The sequence below is a fragment of the Bos indicus genome, chromosome 17 (genome assembly GCF_029378745.1).
Source record: "Bos indicus isolate NIAB-ARS_2022 breed Sahiwal x Tharparkar chromosome 17, NIAB-ARS_B.indTharparkar_mat_pri_1.0, whole genome shotgun sequence".
In the NCBI taxonomy this organism is placed as follows: domain Eukaryota; kingdom Metazoa; phylum Chordata; class Mammalia; order Artiodactyla; family Bovidae; genus Bos; species Bos indicus.
This window is the reverse complement of record NC_091776.1, coordinates 60,662,396-60,684,727: the sequence shown is the minus strand read 5'-3', so window position 1 is coordinate 60,684,727 and position 22,332 is coordinate 60,662,396. Positions and strand designations below refer to the sequence as shown.

Genomic DNA, 22,332 nt, shown 5'->3' with positions numbered 1-22,332 from the left:
AGCTTGAGGCTCAGAGTATGGTGACCCTCTTCCCTGACCCCAGGGAGTGGAGTCAGGAGGAGGGGCACAGCCTAGAGCCCTAAGTGCCGCCTGAGCCCTGAGAACAGGGGGCCGCTGCTGCACCTCGGGGTTCAGGGGAGAAGTCAGAGCATCTGCTGTCACTGGACACATCTGTGTCCCCTCAACCTTCTCTAACGGGGTGTGAATGGGAAGCGGAACTGGGGGCAGAACCATGGACACAGGGCAGCCCCCTGGAGGAAGTACAGCAGGCCGTGGGACAGCCGGCTTTCTCTCCTTCCACAGACTCACACTCACAGACCGTGCTCGTGCACACGTGTACGTGCAGAGGGTTGTTTTTTTTTTTTAAGGATAAACAAGACAAACGGTCTGCAAAGCACTGAAGAGCCTGATAGACAGTAGCTTCTTGCAGCGGGTTGCATGGTGGCCCTTCCAATGGTAAGTCCATGTGCCAACTCCCAGAACCTCTGAATGTGGAAAAGTGTTTGCTAAGTAAATGATTCTGAGATGGGTCACTCTGGATTATTTGGGAGGGCCCTAAACCCAATGACAAGAGTTCGTGTAAGAGAAAAGGAGAGGGAAGATCTCAGTTGAAGAAAAGGAGAAAGCTGTGTGGACAGAGGCAAAGACTGGAGTCATGCAGACACAAGCCAAGGGCTGCCTGGAGCCACCAAACGCTGGAAGTGGCCAGGAAAGATCCGTGCCCCCACCTCCAAGAGCCTTCAGAGGGAGCATGACCCTTGGCCCCTGAACAGCTTGGTTTCAGCGTTCAGACCCCCAGAACTGTGAGAGAAAACATTTCTGTTCCTTTAAGCCACTAAATTGGTGTTATCATGGCAACCACAGAAAGGAATACACTAATACATATATTTTTTCCGTAATCACCAAAGGGCTTCCCAGGTGGCACTGGTGGTAAAGAACCTGCTTGCCAATGCAGCAGACACGAGACATGGGTTCGATCCTTGGGTTGGGAAGATCCCCTGGAGGAGGGCATGGCAACCCACTCCAGTATTCCTGCCTGGAGAATCCTATGGACACAGGAGCCTGGCAGGCTGCAGTCCACGGGGTCAGAAAGAGTTGGACACAACTGCAGTGACTTAATGGCAACCCACTCCAGTGTTCCTGCTTGGAGAATCCCAGGGACAGGGGAGCCTGGTGGGCTGCCGTCTACGGGGTCGCACAGAGTCAGATGCGACTGAAGTGACTTAGCAGCAGCAGCAGCAGCAGTGACTTAGCATACACCAAAAGGAGGAAGCCTGCCTTTTGGCTTTCAACTAATCGTAGGTACAAGCCATCCAAAGCAGCATGGATGATGGTCAAGTTCACGGGGTACTAGAAAGCTGAGGGGCCCAGGGTTGGCAGGGAACCAAGGCAGGCTTCCCGGGGGATGTGTGGAGCCTGCCTTTCACATTTCCCATCCAAAGGTGCTCCGAGGGGCAGGGTGACAGTTGCAGTCCCGACAGTGACGGTGGTTTCCAGCACACGCCGGGTCTAAGGTCTATGCCAAGATGGCCCATCCATCAGCTCCCTCTGTCCCCTCCTGGAAGCGGGGCTCGGGTGGCCCTACCTTGGAGTAGGCCAGGTGTCGGAAGGCCTTGCGGGCCTCCAGCGGCTCCAGGAACTCCACGATGGCTGTGATGCCACCCTCTGGCAGGAGCACGCGGCCCAGGCTGCCGAAGCGGCTGAAGGTCTCCTGCAGCTCAGCTGCCAGGGTGCCCGCAGGGAGGTTCTTCACCAGGATCACGGTCTTGCTTCGTTCAGCAGCAGCCTGCAGGGAGGGGGACAGGACAGCTCAGGTGGGACGATGGAAGGGACTCACTGGACCCCCACTGGCAGCAAGTGAGGGGTGGATAAACCCACACCAGGCGCTCACGTGAGACCTGGGGTACCAGGCCCTTAGGAAGCTGGCCCAGGAAACCCTACCCTCTCTGGAGGGGGATAAGGGGCAGGGATGAAGGTGAGGGCTCCAGGGTTGTACCCCCCTCCCCCGCCGGGTCAAATTCCAGCCCCTCCACTTCTGAGGCGAGGCAGATTCTGACACTGCCTCACCACAGCTGGACCTTCCAGAACACTCCAGCCAGGGCTGGGACCTGAATCCCTGCACTCAGGGCCTCTGCCAGAAACTGAAGATCACCTGTTGCCACACGTGTGAGGAGTTAACACCGAGTGGGAGCGGCCCATGGTCCTCTGGAGTTGGTACGTCCCCAGTCCCTTGGGTGGGACAACTCCCATGTGAATTGGGTGAGTGTTCCCCCCGGGAAAGCCTCAGCCTGCCGCCCCAGCAGCACAGCCTGTACTGGGCTCATCTGCCCCCTCGCCCGTTCTTGCCTGTGTGTTCTGTTCAATGAACTACCTGCGCTTGAATCTGTCTCTGAACTGGCTTTTGGAAGAACCCAAACCAAGATACCAGGTGTCCGACCTTGAGACATACCCTCGGCTATGGCTCAGCTGATCACCTTTCACGGGGACACGACACCCATTTCATGGATCATTCCGGGAAAAGAGTCTATCAAGTTGACATAAGCAAACTGATTCAGCATGAGCTGGCTAACGTTAGAAATTATTTTCTTAAAAATGAATGGCAGATGGAGTGCAAGAGCTGAAAAAATTAACAGGAAGAATTCCAGGCATGGGGTCTATCTGGGTACAAGTCTCAACTCAGCCACGGGTCTAATTTGAAACCTCTGATCAAGTGCTTTTCCTCTAGGCCTATTTTCTTTTCCTTTGTTTTATACTGGAGTATACTCGGTAAAGAATCTGCCAATGTAGGAGATGCGGGTTCAATCCCTGGGTCTGGAAGATTCCCTGGAGAAGGAAATGGCAACCGACTCCAGGATTCTTGCCTGGAGAATCCCATGGACAGAGGAGCCTGGGGGGTCACTAACAGTTGGACATGACTGTACAGCTAAACACCACCACAGCTGACTTACAACACTGTGTTAGTTTTCAGATTAGAGTGAAGTGATTCATTTATACATACATTGTTCTTTTTCAGTCTTTTCCCATATAAGCAGTTACAAAATATCAAATTTCCTGTGCTCTTCAGTAGGTCCTTTTTTTTTTTTTTTTTTTAAACTGTGTTTATTTTCTGGCCATGTGGCTTGTGGGATCTTAGTTTCCAGACCAGGTATCGAACCTATGTGCCTTGCAGTGAAAGCATGGAGCCTAACCACTGGACCACCAGGGAAGTCCCTAGTGGGTACTTTTTGGCATTTTTTTGGTCACACTACTTGGGGTCTTAGTTCCCGAACGAGGGATCAAAACCACTCCCGCTGCAGTGGACATGCAGTCTTAACCACTCTGGACCACCGGGGAGCCCTCCAGTAGAAGGCCCTTGTTGATTATCTATTTTATATACAGTGGTGTGTGTACGTGTCAATCCCAAAACCTCATTTATCCCTCCCCACCACATCCCCCGCCCCGGGAACTGTAGGCTTTTCTTGGAAGTTTGTGAATCTGTTTATTTTGTAAGTTAATTCACATAATTTTTTAAAGATTCCACGGGTAGGTGATATCATATTTGTCTTTCTCTGAATTATTTCACTTAGTATGATAATCCAGGTCCCTTCATGTTGCTCTAAATGGCATGACTTCATTCTTTTTCATGGCTGAGTAATATTCCAGTCTAGATGTGGACACCTGTATCCATTTATCTGCTGACGGACATTTCGGTTGCTTCCATGTCCTGGCTATCGCAAATAGTGCTTCACTGAATGTTAACATAAATCTTTTCAAATTATGGACGACAAAAGGAGAGGGGGGCAGCAGAGAATGAGATGTTGGATAGTGTCATCAACTCAATGGACATGAATCTGAGCAAACTCCAGGAGACAGTGGAGGACAGAAGCTGGCGTGCTGCAGTCTGTGGAGTCACAGAGTTGGACACAACTTAGTGACTGAACAGCAGTAACCAGATATATGCCCAGGAGTGGGATTGCTGGATCATATGGTAGCTCAATTTTTAGTTTTTAAAAGAACCGCCATGCTGTTCTTCATAGTGGCTGTGCCAATTTACATTCCCACCAATGGAGCAGGAGGGTTCCCTTTTCTCCGCAGCCTCTCCAGCATTTATTGTTTGGAGATTTTTTTGATGATGGCCATTCTGACTAGTGTCAAGTGATACCTGATTGCAGTTTTGATTTGCATTTACCTAATAATTAGCAATGCTAAGTATCTTTTCATGTGCCTTTGGCCATCTTTATGTCTCATTTGAAGAAATGTCAACTGAGATTTTCTGCCCACTTTCTGATTGGGCTGATATTGATATTTGATTTTTGATATTGTGCTACATGAGCTATTTGTTTATTTTGAAGATTAATCCCCTGTTGATCACATCAGTTGCAAATATTTCCCCCCATTCTGTGGCTTGTCTTTTTGTTTTGATCATGGTTTCCTCTTCTGTGCAAAAGCTCTTGTGTAATTAGATCTCATTTGTTTATTTTTATTTTCATAGCTCTAGGAGGTAGATCCAAAGAGATACCGCTGTGATTTATGTCAAAGAGTATTTTGCTTCTGTTTTCTTCTAAAGGGCCTCAGTTTGTGCATCTCCAAATTGGGCTAATGGCAACACCCACCTTTCAGCTATAGGCCTCCCGCGGTTGCTGTGAGGGTTGAGTGAGGAGAAGGGGACAGAAGCCATCGGCAGCGGGGGAAAGCTGGGCACCACTGGGTGTTTAAGTGTAACTCAGGTCACAGAGCGCACTGTTAAGAGGCATGGACACTCAGGCCTGCATTCAAATCCAGCTCCACTGTGACCCAAGACGAGTGAATCTGTGATTATGGGCCATTCTGTACAAGGGGAGCACATGGTGCTGCCTCCCCGGGGTTGTAATGAGGGTGAAAGAATTAATAAAGCACATAAACGTCAAAGAGTGCTTTGGGAAGCCCTAGTGAACGTTAGACTAGCACATTTTCTGAATTCATCCATCCACTCACCCACGAGATGCCCCTACCCATCATTCCCACTTTCTATGCACCCACTTACCATCCAACCATTTAATTATCCTCCTACTAGCTACCTGTCCTTCCATCTGAACCATTCTTTTATGGTGAAACTCTAAGGTTTGGTGAAGTTGAGGAAACTGCAGATTGGGGGTGTAAAGCCCTGAGACTGAGTCCAGGCTCCTACAACAGACTCACTGTCTGACCTTCTGGTCCTCCCATCTCTGCCCCCGGACCTCAGGTTCCTAGTAAAACGTTGTGTGTGTGTTGGGGCGTGGTGTGTGGTGGTGACGTCAGGTGTTACAACAGGCCCTCGAAGACTTCACTGTCCAGACACCTAAGAACCTCTACGTAGTGGGGCAGAAGCACGTAGAGGACCCTCCCCCAATGTGGCTTGATCCCTGGGATGGTAAGAACCCCTGGAGAAAGGAAAGGTTACTATCCACTCCAGGATTCTGGCCTAAAGAATTCCACGGACTGTATAGTCCAAAGGGTCGCAAAGAGTCAGATACGACTGAGCGACTTTCACACACACACCCAACCTGTGCGCAGAAACTCTTGCCTATCAGCCCCCAAGAGACACCATCCAGCTCCGACAGGCCAGGAGTCTGAGCCAATGATCTTTCTTACTTTAATTGACAGTTGCAAAGTCAACGTCTTTGACAGACCTGACCCTCCAACCCTTGCCCACGTCCCTTGATGTTGAGACCCCCACCCCTGAGGGCACCCACCTGGCTGAAGGAGTCCAGACAGACCCCGTTGTCGAGGAGGAAACGCCGCACTTCCTGGACTAGCTGGGTCTCTCCCAGGGCCACACGCACAGCCACGCTGCCCTTGGTCTCCTGCGGGAGGGAAAGGGAAGGTGCCCTGTCGGCTGTTGGGCAGGCAACAGGTCAGCTGTCACACCTCCTAACAGTCTGAGGAGGAGGCATGGATAGAGCGAGACCCTATGGATGCTCCCCGTGGATGCCCGCTGACTTGATGGTTCTGGGTTCCACGTCTGTCGGGGTGAATCAAGGACCCCATGTTCACCCCTCCACTCGTACGTAAGGGTCTCATGTCAAGTTCATTCATACCTCGGGGCTTCTATACAGACTCAGCTTCACCCTCTGTTCAATTTATGCTAGAATGTCTCACCCCTGAGCGGCCTGCTCGCTCTCACTCTGTCCCCCTACTTGGCTGAAGCTTTCTTCAAGTTATCACCCCAATGCAGGGCGCCTTGGTTAATGACCTCACCTCCTCCTCTGGTGGAAGGTTCAAGAAGAGCTGGACTGTTGCCCTTTATGGCCCTGCTGCCTTCCCACCCAGAACCACTCCCCAAGAGCAGGTCCAGAGCACCCCCTCCCCTGCCCAGAGCAGGGGACACGTCAGACGGGGCGCCCACTCACGTGGTCGAACACTTGACTCTTGGTGGCGCTGTACTTCTGGGCGATGGCGTCGGCCACGGCGTTGGGGCCCATGAACAGCGTGTTCCAGTTGTGAGAGCTGAGGCAGGACAAAGAGATCAGATGGATGGTGAATAGGGGAAGCTCTTTTCAGATGCAAAGCCTGTAAGAAAGGAGCTCCTGGGCCTGCCACCCTAAGTCCCCAAAGCCTCCTTCTGCTCAGTCTTCCCTGGTGTAGGCCAAACCCCCAGGGCCCACAGACAACAGAGTCACGATGATACTAACACCCCCTCAGGTCCGTCAAGCACTCACTCCGCACCAGGGACCAAGTGGTTCACTTACAATAACTCACTTGATCCTTACAACACCATGAAAGTGAGGCACCACTGATTCTGATTCTCCTCATCTTACAGATGGGGAAACTGAGGTGCAACAAGGTTACAGATGAGGGGCTAAGGTCACCACGAGGAGCCGGGAGCCCGGGGGGCAGGGAGAGGAGGGACGAGGGCAGGGAAGCCCGGGTCGGAGGCGGGTATGGACCTGGAGCTGTTGGCTTTGTCCTTGGACTCTTTCTTCTTCTTGTAGGACGATGATTCCGGGGCGTTGGCATCCTCACTGGCCTCCTTCTTGATGGTGGATGGTAACACGTGGAGCATCCTGCCCTGGAGTGGGGACGAGAGGAAGGAGGTGAGGACAGGCAGGGGGCTAGTGCTTCTACATCCTGCCTGGGGGACGCTGGCCTCTCCACGCGGGGGCTGGACCAGCGCTGAGAGTTCTGTCTTAAGACGGGAGCCTCGGGCAGAACACCCACGAGGTTAGCACAGGGGTCTGATGCCGCCTTAAAGAGCACGCTGCACAGTTTGTAAGTAACGCCTGTAGGCTCTCCACCCTACCCTGTCCCTGTGAGCATGTGCGCCCCATGCGGGCAAGAATCAGGTCCGGCCTGGCGCCTGCAGGGGATCAACAGATCATGAACGAGTGAATGAATGATAGGAAAGGGAGGCGCGTGCACCGAGCATGCTACTTGGAAAGAGAAGCTTCCTACATTCTATACTGTGGCCGTTTCAATGCCCGGTTCAAAACCCTTTCCTTCCTTACTCCTCCTCCAAGTGGTATTTCTCAAGCTGGAGAGCATGTTCATTTAATCCACAAACACTTTTTAAAGGCCTACTATGTGCCAGGCGCTCCTCTAGGCACTAAATCAGGGACCAGAACTGAGCAGACCCTGCCCTCGGGGTGGGGGTGGGGGGGACCCTCCCAGCAGCTCAGATCAGGAGGTGGCTTCACGGGCATCAGGTGCGTGTCCCTAGAAGCTGCCTTGCACGTCCGTGCCTGCACACGCGCATGTGCATACACTCACGGCCTCCTCCCACCGCCTGGGCCCACCAGTCGTCTGCCAGCCCACAGGCCATCACCTGGAAAACCTGCCCGTCCACCTCGGCATAGGCCTTCACGGCGTGCTCCGGGAACATGAAGGTGACGAAGGCAAAGCCCTTGGGCTTCTTGGTCAGGCTGTCGATGGGGTAATGCAGCTCCGACACGGGACCTGCGGGCAGGAAGAGCGTCAGTGTCCCATGGGCCAGGGCCAGGTGTGAGCTCCAGGCAGGAAAATGCTGGGCACTAGTCAGGGGAGGGATTTTAACCAGTGAGAGCGTGGAGCTGAGGCGGCTGCTGAACTAAACAGGAGGACTATTTAAACAGCAGAGTTCAGACTGGAGAGCACTTCATATTCGCACACACAGTGAGTGGGCTTCCAAGACCAAAGTCAGAGTTTGGACACCAGGGATATCTCAGAAAACCATACCCAACCCCGTCAATTCTGAGTTTTAATGAGTGAGGGCTAAGGGAGTCTGGGTTCAGATCACAAAGGGTGGCTGTGATGCTATCTAGGACTTCGAGCTCCTCTACCTACAACCTGTCTGACTGATAGCAGCTCAGAGATGATGAAGCCCAATTTATGGATGAGAAAACTGAGACCAGCAAGGGAAGTCGTCAGGCCAAGGTTAAGCCTAGGCAGACAGGGACTCAGGCCACTTGCCCTGGGTGCGTGCAGTGAGCCGGAGGCCACCACCCTACCGTATCTGGAGAAGAGCTTCTCCAGGTCCTCCTCAGAGCTGGTGTAGGGCAGGTTCCGCACGAAGAGCCTCCCGGAGTCGGCCAGGTCCTCCTCCTCTTCGTGCTCCCCAAGTGTCCGGCCTTGCCAGGGTTTGGCACCATTCTTCAGGGGCGCCTTGGCCACGGGGATATTCCTTTCCCTGAACACCTCGATGTAGCGTCCACCTGGGCAAGGGAAGGTCGTCAGGGCCCGGCCGGGGGGAGGCCCGGAACCTCCCAGCTTCCAGATTCATCGTTGCTGCTGCCTTCCAGAGGCCACGGCGAAGGCGGCTGGGGATGGCACCGCATGCCAGGCTCTGCTCACCAGGGCGGTGGCCCCAGATGAAGCCGGGCCTGAATGTCACTCAGCCTGCAAGCTCGGCTTCAGCCCTGCGGGAACTGGCCTGGGTCACGGGGCTGCATCTTCCCGATTCCAGGGCCCGGTCCCTGGCGCTGCCCTGGGAATCATCTCGGGTGACAGCCCCACCCTGGTGGTGCCGCTCAGCTGCGTCCTTGCATCGCTCTGAGCAGCTGATTAGACTGCAACCATCACCTTCCCTCTACACGCACATAGGCGCTCAATAAATCCTACCACCTGGGCTGCGAGCAAGACTCCTTAGGTTCCTCCCTTCTCTAAGAGAACTCATGTCCTCACAAGGGGTTGATGGCTGGATCTGAGTCACCTGTCCACACCAGGGAGGGGTCAGAGATCACGTCCTTGTAGAGAGTCCAGAGACCTCCCAAGTCTGGACCTCAAGTTCCCTGTACCGGAACGGCCCCGCCCCACAAAGCCAGAGCCAGCTTCCTCAATTCCTCCAGCCTTTGCTCCAATGTCACCAGCTCAACGTGGTCCAAGAAGACAAGATCCTGTTTAAATCCTCCAATCCCGACCCTTGCCTGCATCTGTCCACAGCACAGCCCCTCTGGTTACCGCCTCTCTCCCCCTCTCGATATGTTTCCTCTACAGGAGACTCAGCCTGATCTCTGCCCTAGGAGGGCAGGGGCCTTGTCCTCAGTGCCCCAGGCAGTGCCTGGCAGCGCACAGCAGACCCCTAACGTGACCTTACGGAGTAACTGACTGCAAGAGCCCCTGCCACCGTGCGGGCATCCTTACCCATGTACTCCCTGTTGCACTTCAGGGCCTTCCTCACTTCCTCTTCACTGCTGAAATCCACAAAGACGTACCCTGCCAAAGGACCACGACAAAGGTGAGGTCCGCAGGCTGCAGACACTGGTGGGCGCCACGAGGAACACTCACGCTGTGCTAGGTGTTTGGGGGAAGCAGCAGGGAAACCTACAGTTTTTGGCAAATCCCACAGGTTCTTCTTTCCACTCCCCTCTCCCCAGGGCAAATTTCCCTCTGCAGGAAGAGTTCTGACCCTGTGGCTGGCTTTCTGGAACGAAAGTGCTGGACCACAGGAGTCACGAACATAGGCGATCTTGGCCTCCCTCCCAGCCTCACCCCGCGCTGACCAGTGCCTGCTCCTTGGCCTTCTCCAGACAAGTGTCTGTGGTGGCAGGGCTGTGCCCAGCTTGGCACCAGAGGGGCCACCTGCACAGTGACCGCCTGTGGCTCTGACTGGCACAGACAAGGAGGTGCCTTTCCAAGGAGTCTTTCTGAGAATGAGAGGCCTCGACCTCAAGGGGCCTCAACCCCGAGAGCCGCAGAGGGGCCTCCCCTCCCCACTTTCCTAGAGGCGTGCTAAGACAGAGGTCTCCAGCCTTTCTGGCACCAGGGACTGGTTTCGTGGAGACAATTTTCCATAGACTGGGAGTGGGGGGTGCTGCGTTTCTTGTGCACTTTATTTCTGTTATATTGTGGTAACATGGTAATTTGAGCGATGGGAGTGGCTGTGAATACAGACGAAGCCTCCCTTGCTCGCCAGCTGCTGCCCTCCTGCTGTGCAGTTCCTAACAGGCCGTGGACGTGTACCAATCTGTGGTCCAGGGTTGGGGAACCTGAGTTAAGGGATGTGTCCACGGACACATGGCTAGCAGGTGGCAGGGCCGTAATTTGCGCCAAAGGCCAGGGTTTTGGTCTGTGTCACAAGACCCTCCCCTTGGGGACTGCAAAAGCCCCCAGCCCAGCCCACCTGCCTCCTCCGGCCCTGCCCCAGACCCTCCTCTCACCAGCAGGGGGCCATCCTGAATCTGATCGTGGCCTCTTCCTACTTTCAGTCCCCGGGGGTCCCCAGCCCCTGGGCTGAAGGCCACAGTCATTACTGAGCCTCCAGGCCTGGGGGCCAGGCCTGCTTCCACAGCCGCACACCGCATGCCCGTGGCGGGGACAGGAGACAGACTCCGTCCTGGCACTGTCACATTCACTGAGATGGGGCCACAAGGAGAAGAACAGCGACTACCCTCAAAGCACCTCCACAGTTCCACTGTCCCAACCTTCCGGTCCAGGCACCTGCCTCTCCAGCCCCCCCGGAAACAGCCCCCGCCTCACCTGTTTTGTTCCCATGAGCATTTCTCACTATTCGAATGGCCACGGGTTTCAGAGGTGCCAGGAATTCCATGACATTTTTCTGTGAGGAGAAGAAAAAGTTTTTGTTCCCCATTTCAATACAGATTTGGTCTGTATTTCTTTAATTACCAGTGAACTCAAGCATCTTTCTGGGCCATTTGAACTCTTTCTCTTAGAAGATATCCTTGCTTCTACTTTTCTGTCGGGTCATCCATAGCTCCCGATTTCTACTTACCTGTTTGTAAGTTAAAGAAACGAGTTCTGTCTGTTGTTTGTGTTGTAAATGCCTGCTGTTTGCCTTTTGACTTTATGGTACAAAGTTGCCTTAGAGAAGTTTTAAATGTTATCTAGCCAATTAATCCATCTTTTCCTTATAACTACTGAGTTCCACAAATTACTCAGAAAGATGAGATGTCATTTTGACCTGTTGCACTGATAAAGAGGGATGCCCAGGGTTCACAGGCACTCTCATACTCGGTTGAAGAGAGCATAAACTGGCCAAGCTTCCAGAGAGGGACTGATTTTCTGTATCCAAGCCTTAATAATGTACGTGCAGGTGTTTGTATAAAATATTTATACAAGCCAGGACTGGCAAACAATAGCCCACAGGTCAAATACTGCCCACAGCTTACAAGCTAAGAATGGCTTTTACATTTTCAAAGGATTATAATATTAAAAAAAAAAAAAAAGCACAACAGAGATCATATGCCCACAAAAACCTAAAATGTGCACCGATGTCGATAGAGAAAAGCCTGCTGACCTCTGATCTCAAGAAATGTGCTGACTGCATCATTATTCAAAACAGCAGAAGACTGGAAACAACACCCATGTCTCAGTTTAGGGGGTTGGATATAAAAGACATATGAGATGTGGGGTTTGATCCCTGGGTCCAGACGATCCCCTGTGAGATGGCATGGCGACACAACTCAGTTTTGTCTGGAGAATCCCCATGGACAGAGGAGCCTGGCGGGCTACAGTCCATGGGGCTGCAAGGAGTCAGACATGACTGAAATGACTTAGCAGCAGCAGCAGCAGCAGCACTGAATATAACACAGTGCATCCAGAGTAAAGAAAAGCACGCAGGGGACTTCCTGGTGGTCCAGTGGTTAAGAACTGGCCTTGCAATGCAGGGGGCTTGGGTTCGATCCCTGGTCAGGGAACTAAGATCCCACTTGCCCCAGAGCAACTAAGCCCATGTGCCCCAACTACTGAGCCTTCGTGCTGCAACTAAGACGTGACATAGCCAAGTAAAGAAGAGCATGCAACGTGAAAAATGGTGTTGCAGCAGAATATTCAATATTCAGAAATATTTATGACATAATATGATGGGGGGGTAAGTTTCAAAATAGTTCCTGCTGTAGAACTGCATTTTAGAAAGAAAAGACATAGGTCAGTGTCTGTATACAAAGAAAAAAAATCTCTACGAAGATGCACCCAGAATTGATTAGTGGTTGTCAGTGAATGGGATATAGATGTAGGGCTTGGAGGAGCCTGCTCCAATTTGCCTGGGAAGGTCCTTCTTTCCGCCTATAGTAACCAGACCTGGAGGTCATTAGTCCTGCATCCAAGGATCCTCTCTAGTTACCACTCCCCTCTCTCCAGGCAGTTGGGTTGGCAATTTCTACAGTCATCCCAGCAATAGGTCATTTTTGCTTTTTTGTTTAGCTACACTAACAAAACTTCCTACACTGAACTTATACTACTTTCACAAGGAGGGAAACTTACAAAGTGTTCTCTCTTGTGTAGATTCAGAGCCAGCAAACTATAGGATGCAGGCCAAATGCGGCCCGCTGCCTGTTTTTGTAAATAAAGTTTTATTGGCACACAGCCATGCCTACTGGATTGCCTGTCATCTAGGGCTGCCTCTGCTACAACAGGGTTGAATAGTGGTGACAGAGACCAGACTGATCACAAAGTCTTAGGTATTTACTAGCTGGTCCCTTTTTAAAAGTTTTTAGCAGAGCTAAGTTTGCCCACCCCTAGTATAGATAATCAATGAGAGAGCTCAGTCTTTCTCTGTCTCGGTATAGCCGTCAGTTTTCTGAGCCTGACAATGCCCGAGATTCTATGTCTCAGCCTTTTTGGCCCCCAGTTCCCTCCAGCTCAAGTCCTCAACTGACCCCGAAGCCCCAGCGAAACAGAGGCTCCAGGCACCCTTAGCTTTGTCTCCCCCTCCCCAGGGGCTCCCTGCCTCACCCGGTTCCTGGCACGCACCTCTGTGACGTTGAATGGGGCTCCCCGCAGTTTCACAGTGTGGGGGGTGGTGGGTTCCTTCTGGCTGGCTGGTTTCTCGGTCTGAGTGATGGCAGAGAGCAGAAATGATCGCACTGAGGTCCCAGGTGTGGCTGCAGGAGGAGCCAACCTGGGCGTCCCAGTGAGTGTGCTGAAACCCCTGCCGCTAGGCGAACGGGCGATGCCCGGAGCATCGTGCCTGCCAGGGATGCGGAGTCTGGCCAGGGCCTGGCGGAGGAGACGCCAAGCCTCCATGTGGCCCCAAGATGAGGGCCAGAACCACAGCCTGGCTCACGGGGGGTCTGCTCGCAGGGGCCCCAGGCCACACGGAGGGGCAAGAGACATGGAAGGAGCCCTGAGGTGACATGTGCCACCACGGAGTCAGGGCTTACTCTATGCCAGACATCACACAAAGCACTGCGCAGACACAGCCGTCCTCCTGAATCTGTAAAACAGTCTTACAGAGGTTACAGGTTCGGGATGTCCTCTGTAATTTTAGAATTGAAACAGCTCTGAAAAACACCTAATTTGGGGGTTAATTCCTTGGGTAATAAAACTTGCCCTGATTTGGACTCATTTGCTGGTGCAATCTGCTCTGAGCTGTTCCGGCACAATTTAAGGTTTACAATTATCCCAAGTAGATGAACAATCAGGTCTAACATCACTGCAGAAAGAGTCATGTGCTTTTGTGGGGCGCTGCCCTGCGTGAGTTGTGGGATACGTCCCTGAAGCCTGCAACTTCTGAGTTCCAGTGCACACTCAGGCACGGGGGTTGACCTTCATCTAAGATGAGGCTCAGCGAGCCCTGGGAATCAGACACAGGGACCAGGGCTCGCTGAGCCTCATCTCACATGCAGGTCAGAGGCCAGAGGAGAAGCACTTCACCTCGGGACCCATGGCTGCTCCAGGTCAGAGCTTGAAGTTGAACGCAGTTCCCTGACTTAGCCACACTTGACTATCTCTTTTGAATATGTATATTAGGAAAAGAGAACAGGAAGCAGCAATTATGAGGGGGCAGAGAAGGAAAGGAGGGAAAAGAGAAAGGAGAAAGAGGAGGAAGGAGAAGAGGGAATGAGGACCCAAAGGATGTGGGACGCTGTCCTGAGCAAAGAGAACCCTCATGTGGGAGATGGGGTGGCCGTCCTGGAAGGCAGTGCCCACGTTTTAATCTAGACTCCAGAGCCTGGCAGACCTGGATCTGGGTCCTGACTCCCACCACTACCCAGCCATGCCTGTGGGCAAGTCACTTCCTTTCTCTGGGCCTCAGTTTCCTCACCTGTAAAATGGGACAAGAAACCCCATTCCCCCACAACTACCATCAGATTCAGTGACAAACAACATGCCTGGCATTGAACCTCACATGTAGTCAACGCTCAGTTAATTTCATCTACTCTTACCGACTGTGGGCTCACACCCGCCTACCTTCCTACTGAATACTAAGTATAGTATATTCAAGACCCTTTTTCAGCTTGTTTACATCCCCCCCAACTCTGGAGGGGCAGGCAGCCTCTCTCTTAGCAAAAGGAACCAAATTCAGAGAGGGAGTGTGCTTACTTGGGGTAACACAACAAGCAAGCAGCTGGGCTGAGAGCTAAGGCAGGTCTCCAGGCTGCTGAACTATCCTTCCTTAATATTAAGCTCCCCACAAAGGGGCTGCAGGGAAGGTAGGCGAGGTCCAGGTCTCCCTCCCCACGTCCTCACAGATCCACACACACCTTGGCTGGGGCCGCCTCCCTGTCCTGCTGGGCGGGGGCAGCAAAGGAACCCTCTTCCTCTGACTCACTCCCCTCTTCACAGTTCACAGCTTCATCTTCACTCTCCTCTGAGGACGGTGACTCAGCTGCCACCACCTTGGACTTCAGGTAGTCCATGTCGGACAGCTCCTTCTGCACGGCTGCCTTGGGTTCCTTGGGTTCCTTGGGTTCCTTGGGTTTGAGGCCATCCTCCTCCTCTGGAAAGATGGAAAGGCTGGAATTGGTGATGGCTGCGAGCAAACCAGAGGGCTGGGGTGGCAGACAGCGTGGTGGTGTGACACATTAGGTGCTAAGCTCATGGTGACCAGGAGCCCCTGCCAAGCCCCCCTGGTGCCCAGCAAGCCCTTGGATAAATAACTGAAATGACAGTGTTCTGACAGTTTCCACACTCCACGTGGAGAATTTCAGGGCTCTCTCACCAGCCTCTCTTACTGGCCAAGTGTGAGGCTTCACGACTTTTTGAGACCCTAGAGAGGATTTTTACTCCTTGAGCCAGACCTGGCGGTGGCTCCCAGGCCTAACAAGGAGCTCGGGTTTTACCCCAGTTGCTCTTTCAGGGGAAATCCAAACTCCTCGTGGGGTCTGGTGAGCTCACTGGCTTCTCCGCCAGCCCCCTCTGCTGCAGCCGCCCTGAGCATGTGGACACCCCCTGGCTCCTGCTCTTCCCACTCCTCTGCCACGCCTTTCCCTCTGCCTGGAGCCCCTCCTCACCCTCCACCCTCTCTGAGTCCCCCCAACTCCCACTGAGTCCTTTGGATCCCAGCTTTGCACAGAGACTTTACCAGTCATAAAACTCACCTCAAATTCACTCCCTTGCCTTTCAACCGAAGTTGATTCCACCCCTCGATCACCGCACTCACCACGCTGAGCCCCTTATGGCTACACCGTGAGCCCCTTCTAAGGACAGAGGCTCATCCCTCACCGCCTCTGTTCAAGGACCACCCTTCTCCGGGGCCTCTCCCACCCCCCACTTCCTGCTTTCTCTCTGTGGCACTCACGTTCACATCATTTACTGAATACTGAATAAAGGAATCAGTCTGATTCCTTTACTGTTTCTTTCCCCACCAGGACGACAGCTCCATAGGAGCAGACTCTCGTCTTTTGCTCACTGCTACATCCACTGCCTGGCATACAGCAGGCGCTCAATCAATTCTTGAGCGAGTAATCCACTGACTGGATAAGGGACCAGGATCGATCAAGTCCGACGTACCCATGGTTGGGATAATCAACCCTCTACGGGGCAGCATCTGATCTGCCATCTCCCAGGTCACTTGTGCTCAGGTACGGGCAGGTGCAGGGCGCACACTATAGCGGGGGGCATACCCTCACCTTCCGAGTTCTCCCCATCTTCCTCCTCCTCGCTCTCCTGCCCTGAGTCGGAGTCAAAGTTCAGGTAATCGTTGGCTGGCTTGCTCTTCCCTTTCGAGGGCTCAGCGTCCAGGGCATCGTTCGCCCAAGTGGCCACCTGTGTCCGCTTCTGGTGAACCGACAGGAACTCCTGGAACTCATTATCGTCTTTCAGCTATGGGCGCCAGAGAAGCGGGAAGAAGAGAGAACAGGCAAAGTAGGTCAGGGAGGGCTCAACCTTGCTAACTCTTTGGAGAGTAACCACGTTCTCTGAGGCCACGTTCCCCCAGTCTCTAGAGGGCTGCCGGGGGCCAGGGGGGTTGGTCCTGGGGAGAGTGGCACTGGACAGAAAGACGAAGAAGCCACAGAGACATGGCAAGGAGAGACGGGCGGCAAGGCCGTCTCTGCTGCCCACCCTCCGCGTGGCCACCGAGACAGACCCACCTTCTCCAGTTCACCTGCGGCCTTCTTCTTCTTGTCGTCCTGCAAACAGAAGGCACAGGTGTGAGGGTCAGAGATGAAAGGAGATGGAACCCCACTGCCCTGGGAGGGCTGCTTTTGGGAACCATCCAAGAGGGATTCTCAGATCCCTCTACCTCCCACTACCCTGCCTTCCCGGGGTGACTGCTCTGCTGACACCCGGGATATGGCCGGGAGTGACCATCCACGCACTTTCTTAGGTTCTGTGGAGATGGCGTCTTTGTCTTTTGGGGGCGGCTTGGACTGGCTCGATTTCTGAGCATGCTTGCTCCAGGCTCGGGGCTTTGTCGGGTCCCCAAAGGCCTTGCAGAACTCCACCTGCGAGAGACAGAGAGGCTGATGATGACACCTGCCACCACGCCCAGCACAGGCGGGTGCTGACCAGGGGCAGTGGGTGAACACTGTAGACCAGAGCTTCTCATTTGGGAGCAGCGGCAACACCATCACCTGTGAGCTTGGGAGACACACAAATTCTTGGCTCCTCTCCCCCAACGCAGGGAATCAAGAGACTCTGGGGAAAACCGCTTCTACAAATGCTGCAGGGGATTAACAAGCACGAGGATCTGAGAACAGTGAGGAAGACCAAAGGCATCACAGTCTGGAAGGGGCCAGGCACTGGTCTCGCGTGTGGAGAGAAACAGCCAGGGCATCCCTGGCGACAGGCAGGTGGGGGTGAGGTCCATGCCCGCTCACCGTGATCCGGGACGTGTCAATAAAACTCTTGTTGAAATGGTTCAGCGCCGTCTGGGCCTCTTCCTCGGACTTGAAGCCGATGAAGCCAAACTTGCGGAACTTGCCGTCTTTGGTGAACTTGAGGCTGCAGTCCGTCAGCGTGCCAAAGGCGGTGAAGAGCTGCCGGAAACGCTCCTCCTTCATCTAGGACAGGACAGGAATGGTGAGGGAGGAGCTGGGAGGCCTCGGAGCCAAAGGGACAAAATGGGCTGGGAACCCGAGACCCCGGGATTCCTCCCCTTAGGCAGGGCAGTGGCAGAGCATGCTTTGTGGCTGGCACCTGGTTCTAACCCAGCTCCAACACTGGTCTGTGTGTGGCCTTAACCAAGTCCCTTCATCAGTGAGGAAGTCAAGACTCAGAATCCTGCAGGCCTGTGGGCTGCTAGGAGGTTAATGAGACCTATTGTGCCAGGAGCCCAGCACAGTAGCTGCTGCGATGCAAACATCTAACAAATGCTGTCACAGTAGATGTGTGAAATACGGAACATGGTAAACCGCACAGTGTTCGCTGATTGTGGGAGACAGGAGTAAGCATCTTTACAGCTTGTTTTCAGGACTCCTCATAAGCACCGTTCTATGTCCCAACAGTCAGCTCTCAACTTTGTTTCCTGGCCTATTTATACCCCCAAAGACTACCTGCTGACTTCCACTATGAAAGATAAGAAACCCACATCATCCATTCCTCCCTTCCAGTCTCTGTTATTTATTGTTTTTAATTCATCATTTACCCTAAATAGGTTACTTTAAAAATACCAATTATCGGGGGCTTCCCTGGTGGTCCAGTGGTTAAGAATCTGCCTTGAAATGCAGGGGACACGGGTTCAATCCCTGGTCCTGGAAGATCCCACATGCTGTGGAAGGTCTAAGCCTGTGCACCACAACTACTGAGCCCTTGTTCTAGAACTTGTGCTTTGCAACAAGAGATGCCACTGCAGTGAGAAGCACTTGCTTTGCAACTAGAGAAAACCCCCACTCAGCAATGAAGGCCAAGCACAGTCAAAACTAAATAAATAAATAAAAATCTTTAAAAAACCCATCTATTACTGATCCATCCTTTAGCTTTAGACAGCATCTCTTGATGCCTCACTCTGATGAATGAGGATTTTAGCATGGCGACCCTTTCTTCCCCTCTAACTACCATCTCATTTTGCTTCTCAGTATGGCCTATCTCTTCCTATTGTATATCTTGTCTGATAAATGAAAGAATTAGTTACAAACAGTTGTAGTAGGAGCTGACAATATGCAGGCTTACTGTGTGATGACATTAAGGATTTTGAAATAAGTAACTTGTCAAGAAACGCCAAGTCATAAAAATGGTTACTCTTGGAGATGGAGGACAGGACAGAACAAAAGTCTTTGCTTGGCTGGCCAGTGGCTAAGACTCTGTGCTCCCAATGCAGGGGCTCCTGGTCAGAGAACTGAATTCCATATGCCACAACTAAGAGTTCAAATGCCACAACTAAAGATCCCACAGCCAAATAAATATAAAAAATTTTAAAGACCCTTAAAAAAAAAAGATTTTGCTCCTCATTTTATACTGAATTTTAATAATCATATGGTAAGTGATTATCCCCAACCTGCCACGGAGAAAAAAAAGGTAAAGTAAAAAACCACAAAAATGAAACAGAAATGGCTTTATGTTCTTACTCTTTCTAAGGAGTACAGATCTCTCATGCCATCCACATGGCACATTTTGTATTTGGGGAATGAGCTTACTGGCCACACCAGAGGTGGAGGGCCCTCTCCACCCAAGGAAAGGTCACTGTTAAATACGTACAGACAATCCTCTGGGGTAGAAGGCATCTAGCCATCTGACACTACACATTCAGCTATCTTTTCACATTTATTCGGGATGCTTTTATTGCATGCCTACCACAGTGCCAGGTTCTGTGGGCTCTAGGCAGAGACAAGTATGACTGGGCCACCCCTTTCCACTTACGGAATTAAGTGGTTTAAAACCTTTCTCAGTCACTCAGTTTTCTTAAAACTATTCATTCCTACTGCCCTCAAGGCGAGAACCGGGAACTATAACGCAGGTACCCAGCCAATTACACCCCATTTTTCTCCCAGACAGTATCCCAAATGGAAGAGGAATGTAGATGCAGTGTCTAATTCAGTCAGAAGTCAACAAAAAAAAGGGATCGAACAAGGGGGTTATGGGAGCAAGGCATTCGACACGACGTGGAGACCAGCACCTCCCTGGGAAAGAGGTTTGGGGTACCAAGGGGCCAGATGTAAAACCTTTAAGAGGCACTACCCGTCTCTCCCAGCCGTCAAATGAATCTGCCGACAATCCTGCGGAATCATCCAGGAACCCTGCCCGAGAGAGAAAGCCCCTCAAGAATCCCCAGGCACCTCCCTCCCAACCTCCAACTTCTGGCTGGGTCCCAATTTCAGATTCTCAAACCCAGTTTCTGTACTCACCCCATTCGGGAGGTTCTTCACGATCAGTCGCGACATGGCGAACTGTCCCACTGTTTTGATTTCAGCACGAATAGGCAGCGACTACCACCACTAACTTTCACGCTACCGCTCTGGGCGCCGCCATCTTTGGCAAGCCGGAACAAAGTCACGTGCTAGAGACGTAGCCCGCCTCTACGGAAGTAGGCGTGGCCAAAGACCTACCCAAGGAAGTTACACCCTCTAAGGGGCGGGCCTGAGTGCTTGCATCCTGCGCAGGCGCAGGCTGTTTGGCGGCGCCTGGGTAAGACACCGTAATGGCTAGGCCGGCAGGGGGCGCTCGTTCGTAACATTGGCAGGGAATTGACTGGCTGGAGCAGTGTTTGAACTGTGCTTAAGCAGAAATCGTTTTAGCTATCTTTTCCGTTTTATTTTATTATTATTCAGCTTTTAACTGGCCCTGTGAGTGGGGGCAGGATTAGGGAATCTTGCCTGTCTTTGAGACATGGGCTGAGGCTCAGACAGGCTGCCAGGTACCGTGAATCATTTACTGAGCATCACCTGTCAGTGTTCAGTTCAGTTCAGTTCAATCGCTCAGTCGTGTCCGACTCTTTGCGATCCCATGAATTGCAGCACGCCAAGCCTCCCTGTCCATCACCAACTCCCAGAGTTCACTCAAACTCACGTCCGTCGAGTTGGTGATGCCATCCAGCCATCTCATCCTCTGTCGTCCCCTTCTCCTCCTGCCCCCAATCCCTCCCAGCATCAGAGTCCTTTCCAATAAGTCAACTCTTCACATGAGGTGGCCAAAGTACTGGAGTTTCAGCTTTAGCATCATTCCTTCCAAAGAACACTCAGGACTGATCTCCTTTAGAATGGACTGGTTGGATCTCCTTGCAGTCCAAGGGACTCGCAAGAGTCTTCTCCAACATCACAGTTCAAAAGCATCAATTCTTCGGTGCTCAGCCTTCTTCACAGTCCAACTCTCACATCCATACATGACCACAGGAAAAACCATAGCATTGACTAGATGGACCTTTGTTGGCAAAGTAATGTCTCTGCTTTTCAATATGCTTTCTAGGTTGGTCATAACTTTCCTTCCAAGGAGTAAGCATCTTTTAATTTCATGGCTGTAGTCACCATCTGCAGTGATTTTGGAGCCCAAAAAGATAAAGTCTGACACTGTTTCCACTGTTTCCCCATCTATTTCCCATAAAGTGATGGGACTGGATCCATGATCTTAGTTTTCTGAATGTTGAGCTTTAAGCCAACTTTTTCACTCTCCACTTTCACTTTCATCAAGAGGCTTTTTAGTTCATCTTCACTTTCTGCCATAAGGGTGGTATCATCTGCATATCTGAGGTTATTGATATTTCTCCCGGCAATCTTGATTTCAGCTTGTGTTTCTTCCAGTCCAGCATTTCTCATAATGTACTCTGCATATAAGTTAAATAACCAGGGTGACAATATACAGCCTTGACGTACTCCTTTTCCTATTTGGAACCAGTCTGTTGTTCCATGTCCAGTTCTAACTGTTGCTTCCTGACCTGCATACAGATTTCTCAAGAGGCAGATCTGTAATTTTCTTGAAGAGATCTCTAGTCTTTCCCATTCTGTTGTTTTCCTCTATTTCTTTGCACTGATCGCTGAGGAAGGCTTTCTTATCTCTTCTTGCTGTTCTTTGGAACCCTGCATGCAGATGCTTATATCTTTCCTTTTCTCCTTTGCTTTTCATTTCTCCTCTTTTCACAGCTATTTGTAAGGCCTCCCCAGACAGCCATTTTGCTTTTTTGCATTTCTTTTCCATGGGGATGGTCTTGATCCCTGTCTCCTGTACAATGTCACGAACCTTTGTCCACAGTTCATCAGGCACTCTATCTATCAGATCTAGGCCCTTAAATCTATTTCTCACTTCCACTGTATAATGATAAGGGATTTGATTTAGGTCATACCTGAATGGTCTAGTGGTTTTCCCTACTTTCTTCAATTTAAGTCTGAATTTGGTAATAAGGAGTTCATGATCTAAGCCACGGTCAGCTCCTGGTCTTGTTTTTGCTGACTGTATAGAGCTTCTCCATCTTTGGCTGCAAAGAATATAATCAGTCTGATTTCGGTGTTGACCATCTGGTGATGTCCATGTGTAGAGTCTTTCTCTTATGTTGTTGGAAGAGGGTGTTTGCTATGACCAGTGCGTTCTCTTGGCAAAACTCTATTAGCCTTTGCCCTGCTTCATTCTGTATTCCAAGGCCAAATTTGCCTGTTACTCCAGGTATTTCTTGACCTCCTACTTTTGCATTCCAGCCCCCTATAATGAAAAGGACATCTTTTTTGGGTGTTAGTTCTAAAAGGTCTTGTAGGTCTTCATAGAACCATTCAACTTCAGCTTCTTCAGCATTACTGGTTGGGGCATAGACTTGGATTACTGTGATATTGAATGGTTTGCCTTGGAAATGAACTGAGATCATTCTGTCGTTTTTGAGAT

At 51.7% G+C, this 22,332-nt stretch overlaps 1 protein-coding gene across 4 annotated transcripts in view; it reads right to left on the bottom strand.

The window, feature by feature from the left end:
* The window catches only part of RBM19 (RNA binding motif protein 19), a 128,339-nt gene extending 108,309 nt beyond the window's left edge, over positions 1-20,030 (bottom strand). For 2 of the 4 annotated variants that reach the window (XM_070769616.1, XM_070769615.1), the window contains exons 1-15: positions 19,875-20,030; positions 17,412-17,594; positions 16,911-17,036; positions 16,683-16,721; positions 16,221-16,413; positions 14,853-15,088; positions 13,120-13,200; positions 10,888-10,966; positions 9,553-9,624; positions 8,421-8,624; positions 7,760-7,890; positions 6,885-7,006; positions 6,348-6,444; positions 5,691-5,801; positions 1,586-1,786 (exon numbers count right to left, since the gene is read on the bottom strand). In XM_070769616.1, coding sequence (XP_070625717.1) covers positions 1,586-1,786; positions 5,691-5,801; positions 6,348-6,444; positions 6,885-7,006; positions 7,760-7,890; positions 8,421-8,624; positions 9,553-9,624; positions 10,888-10,966; positions 13,120-13,200; positions 14,853-15,088; positions 16,221-16,413; positions 16,683-16,721; positions 16,911-17,036; positions 17,412-17,594; positions 19,875-19,910 — 1,911 coding nt within the window. In that variant the 5' untranslated portion in view covers positions 19,911-20,030. Of the gene's footprint in view, positions 1-1,585; positions 1,787-5,690; positions 5,802-6,347; positions 6,445-6,884; positions 7,007-7,759; positions 7,891-8,420; positions 8,625-9,552; positions 9,625-10,887; positions 10,967-13,119; positions 13,201-14,852; positions 15,141-16,220; positions 16,414-16,682; positions 16,722-16,910; positions 17,037-17,411; positions 17,595-19,874 lie in introns of those variants that run through there. The other 2 variants (XM_070769617.1, XM_070769618.1) reach the window with 2 other exon arrangements.
* Positions 20,031-22,332: the final 2,302 nt, after the last annotated feature.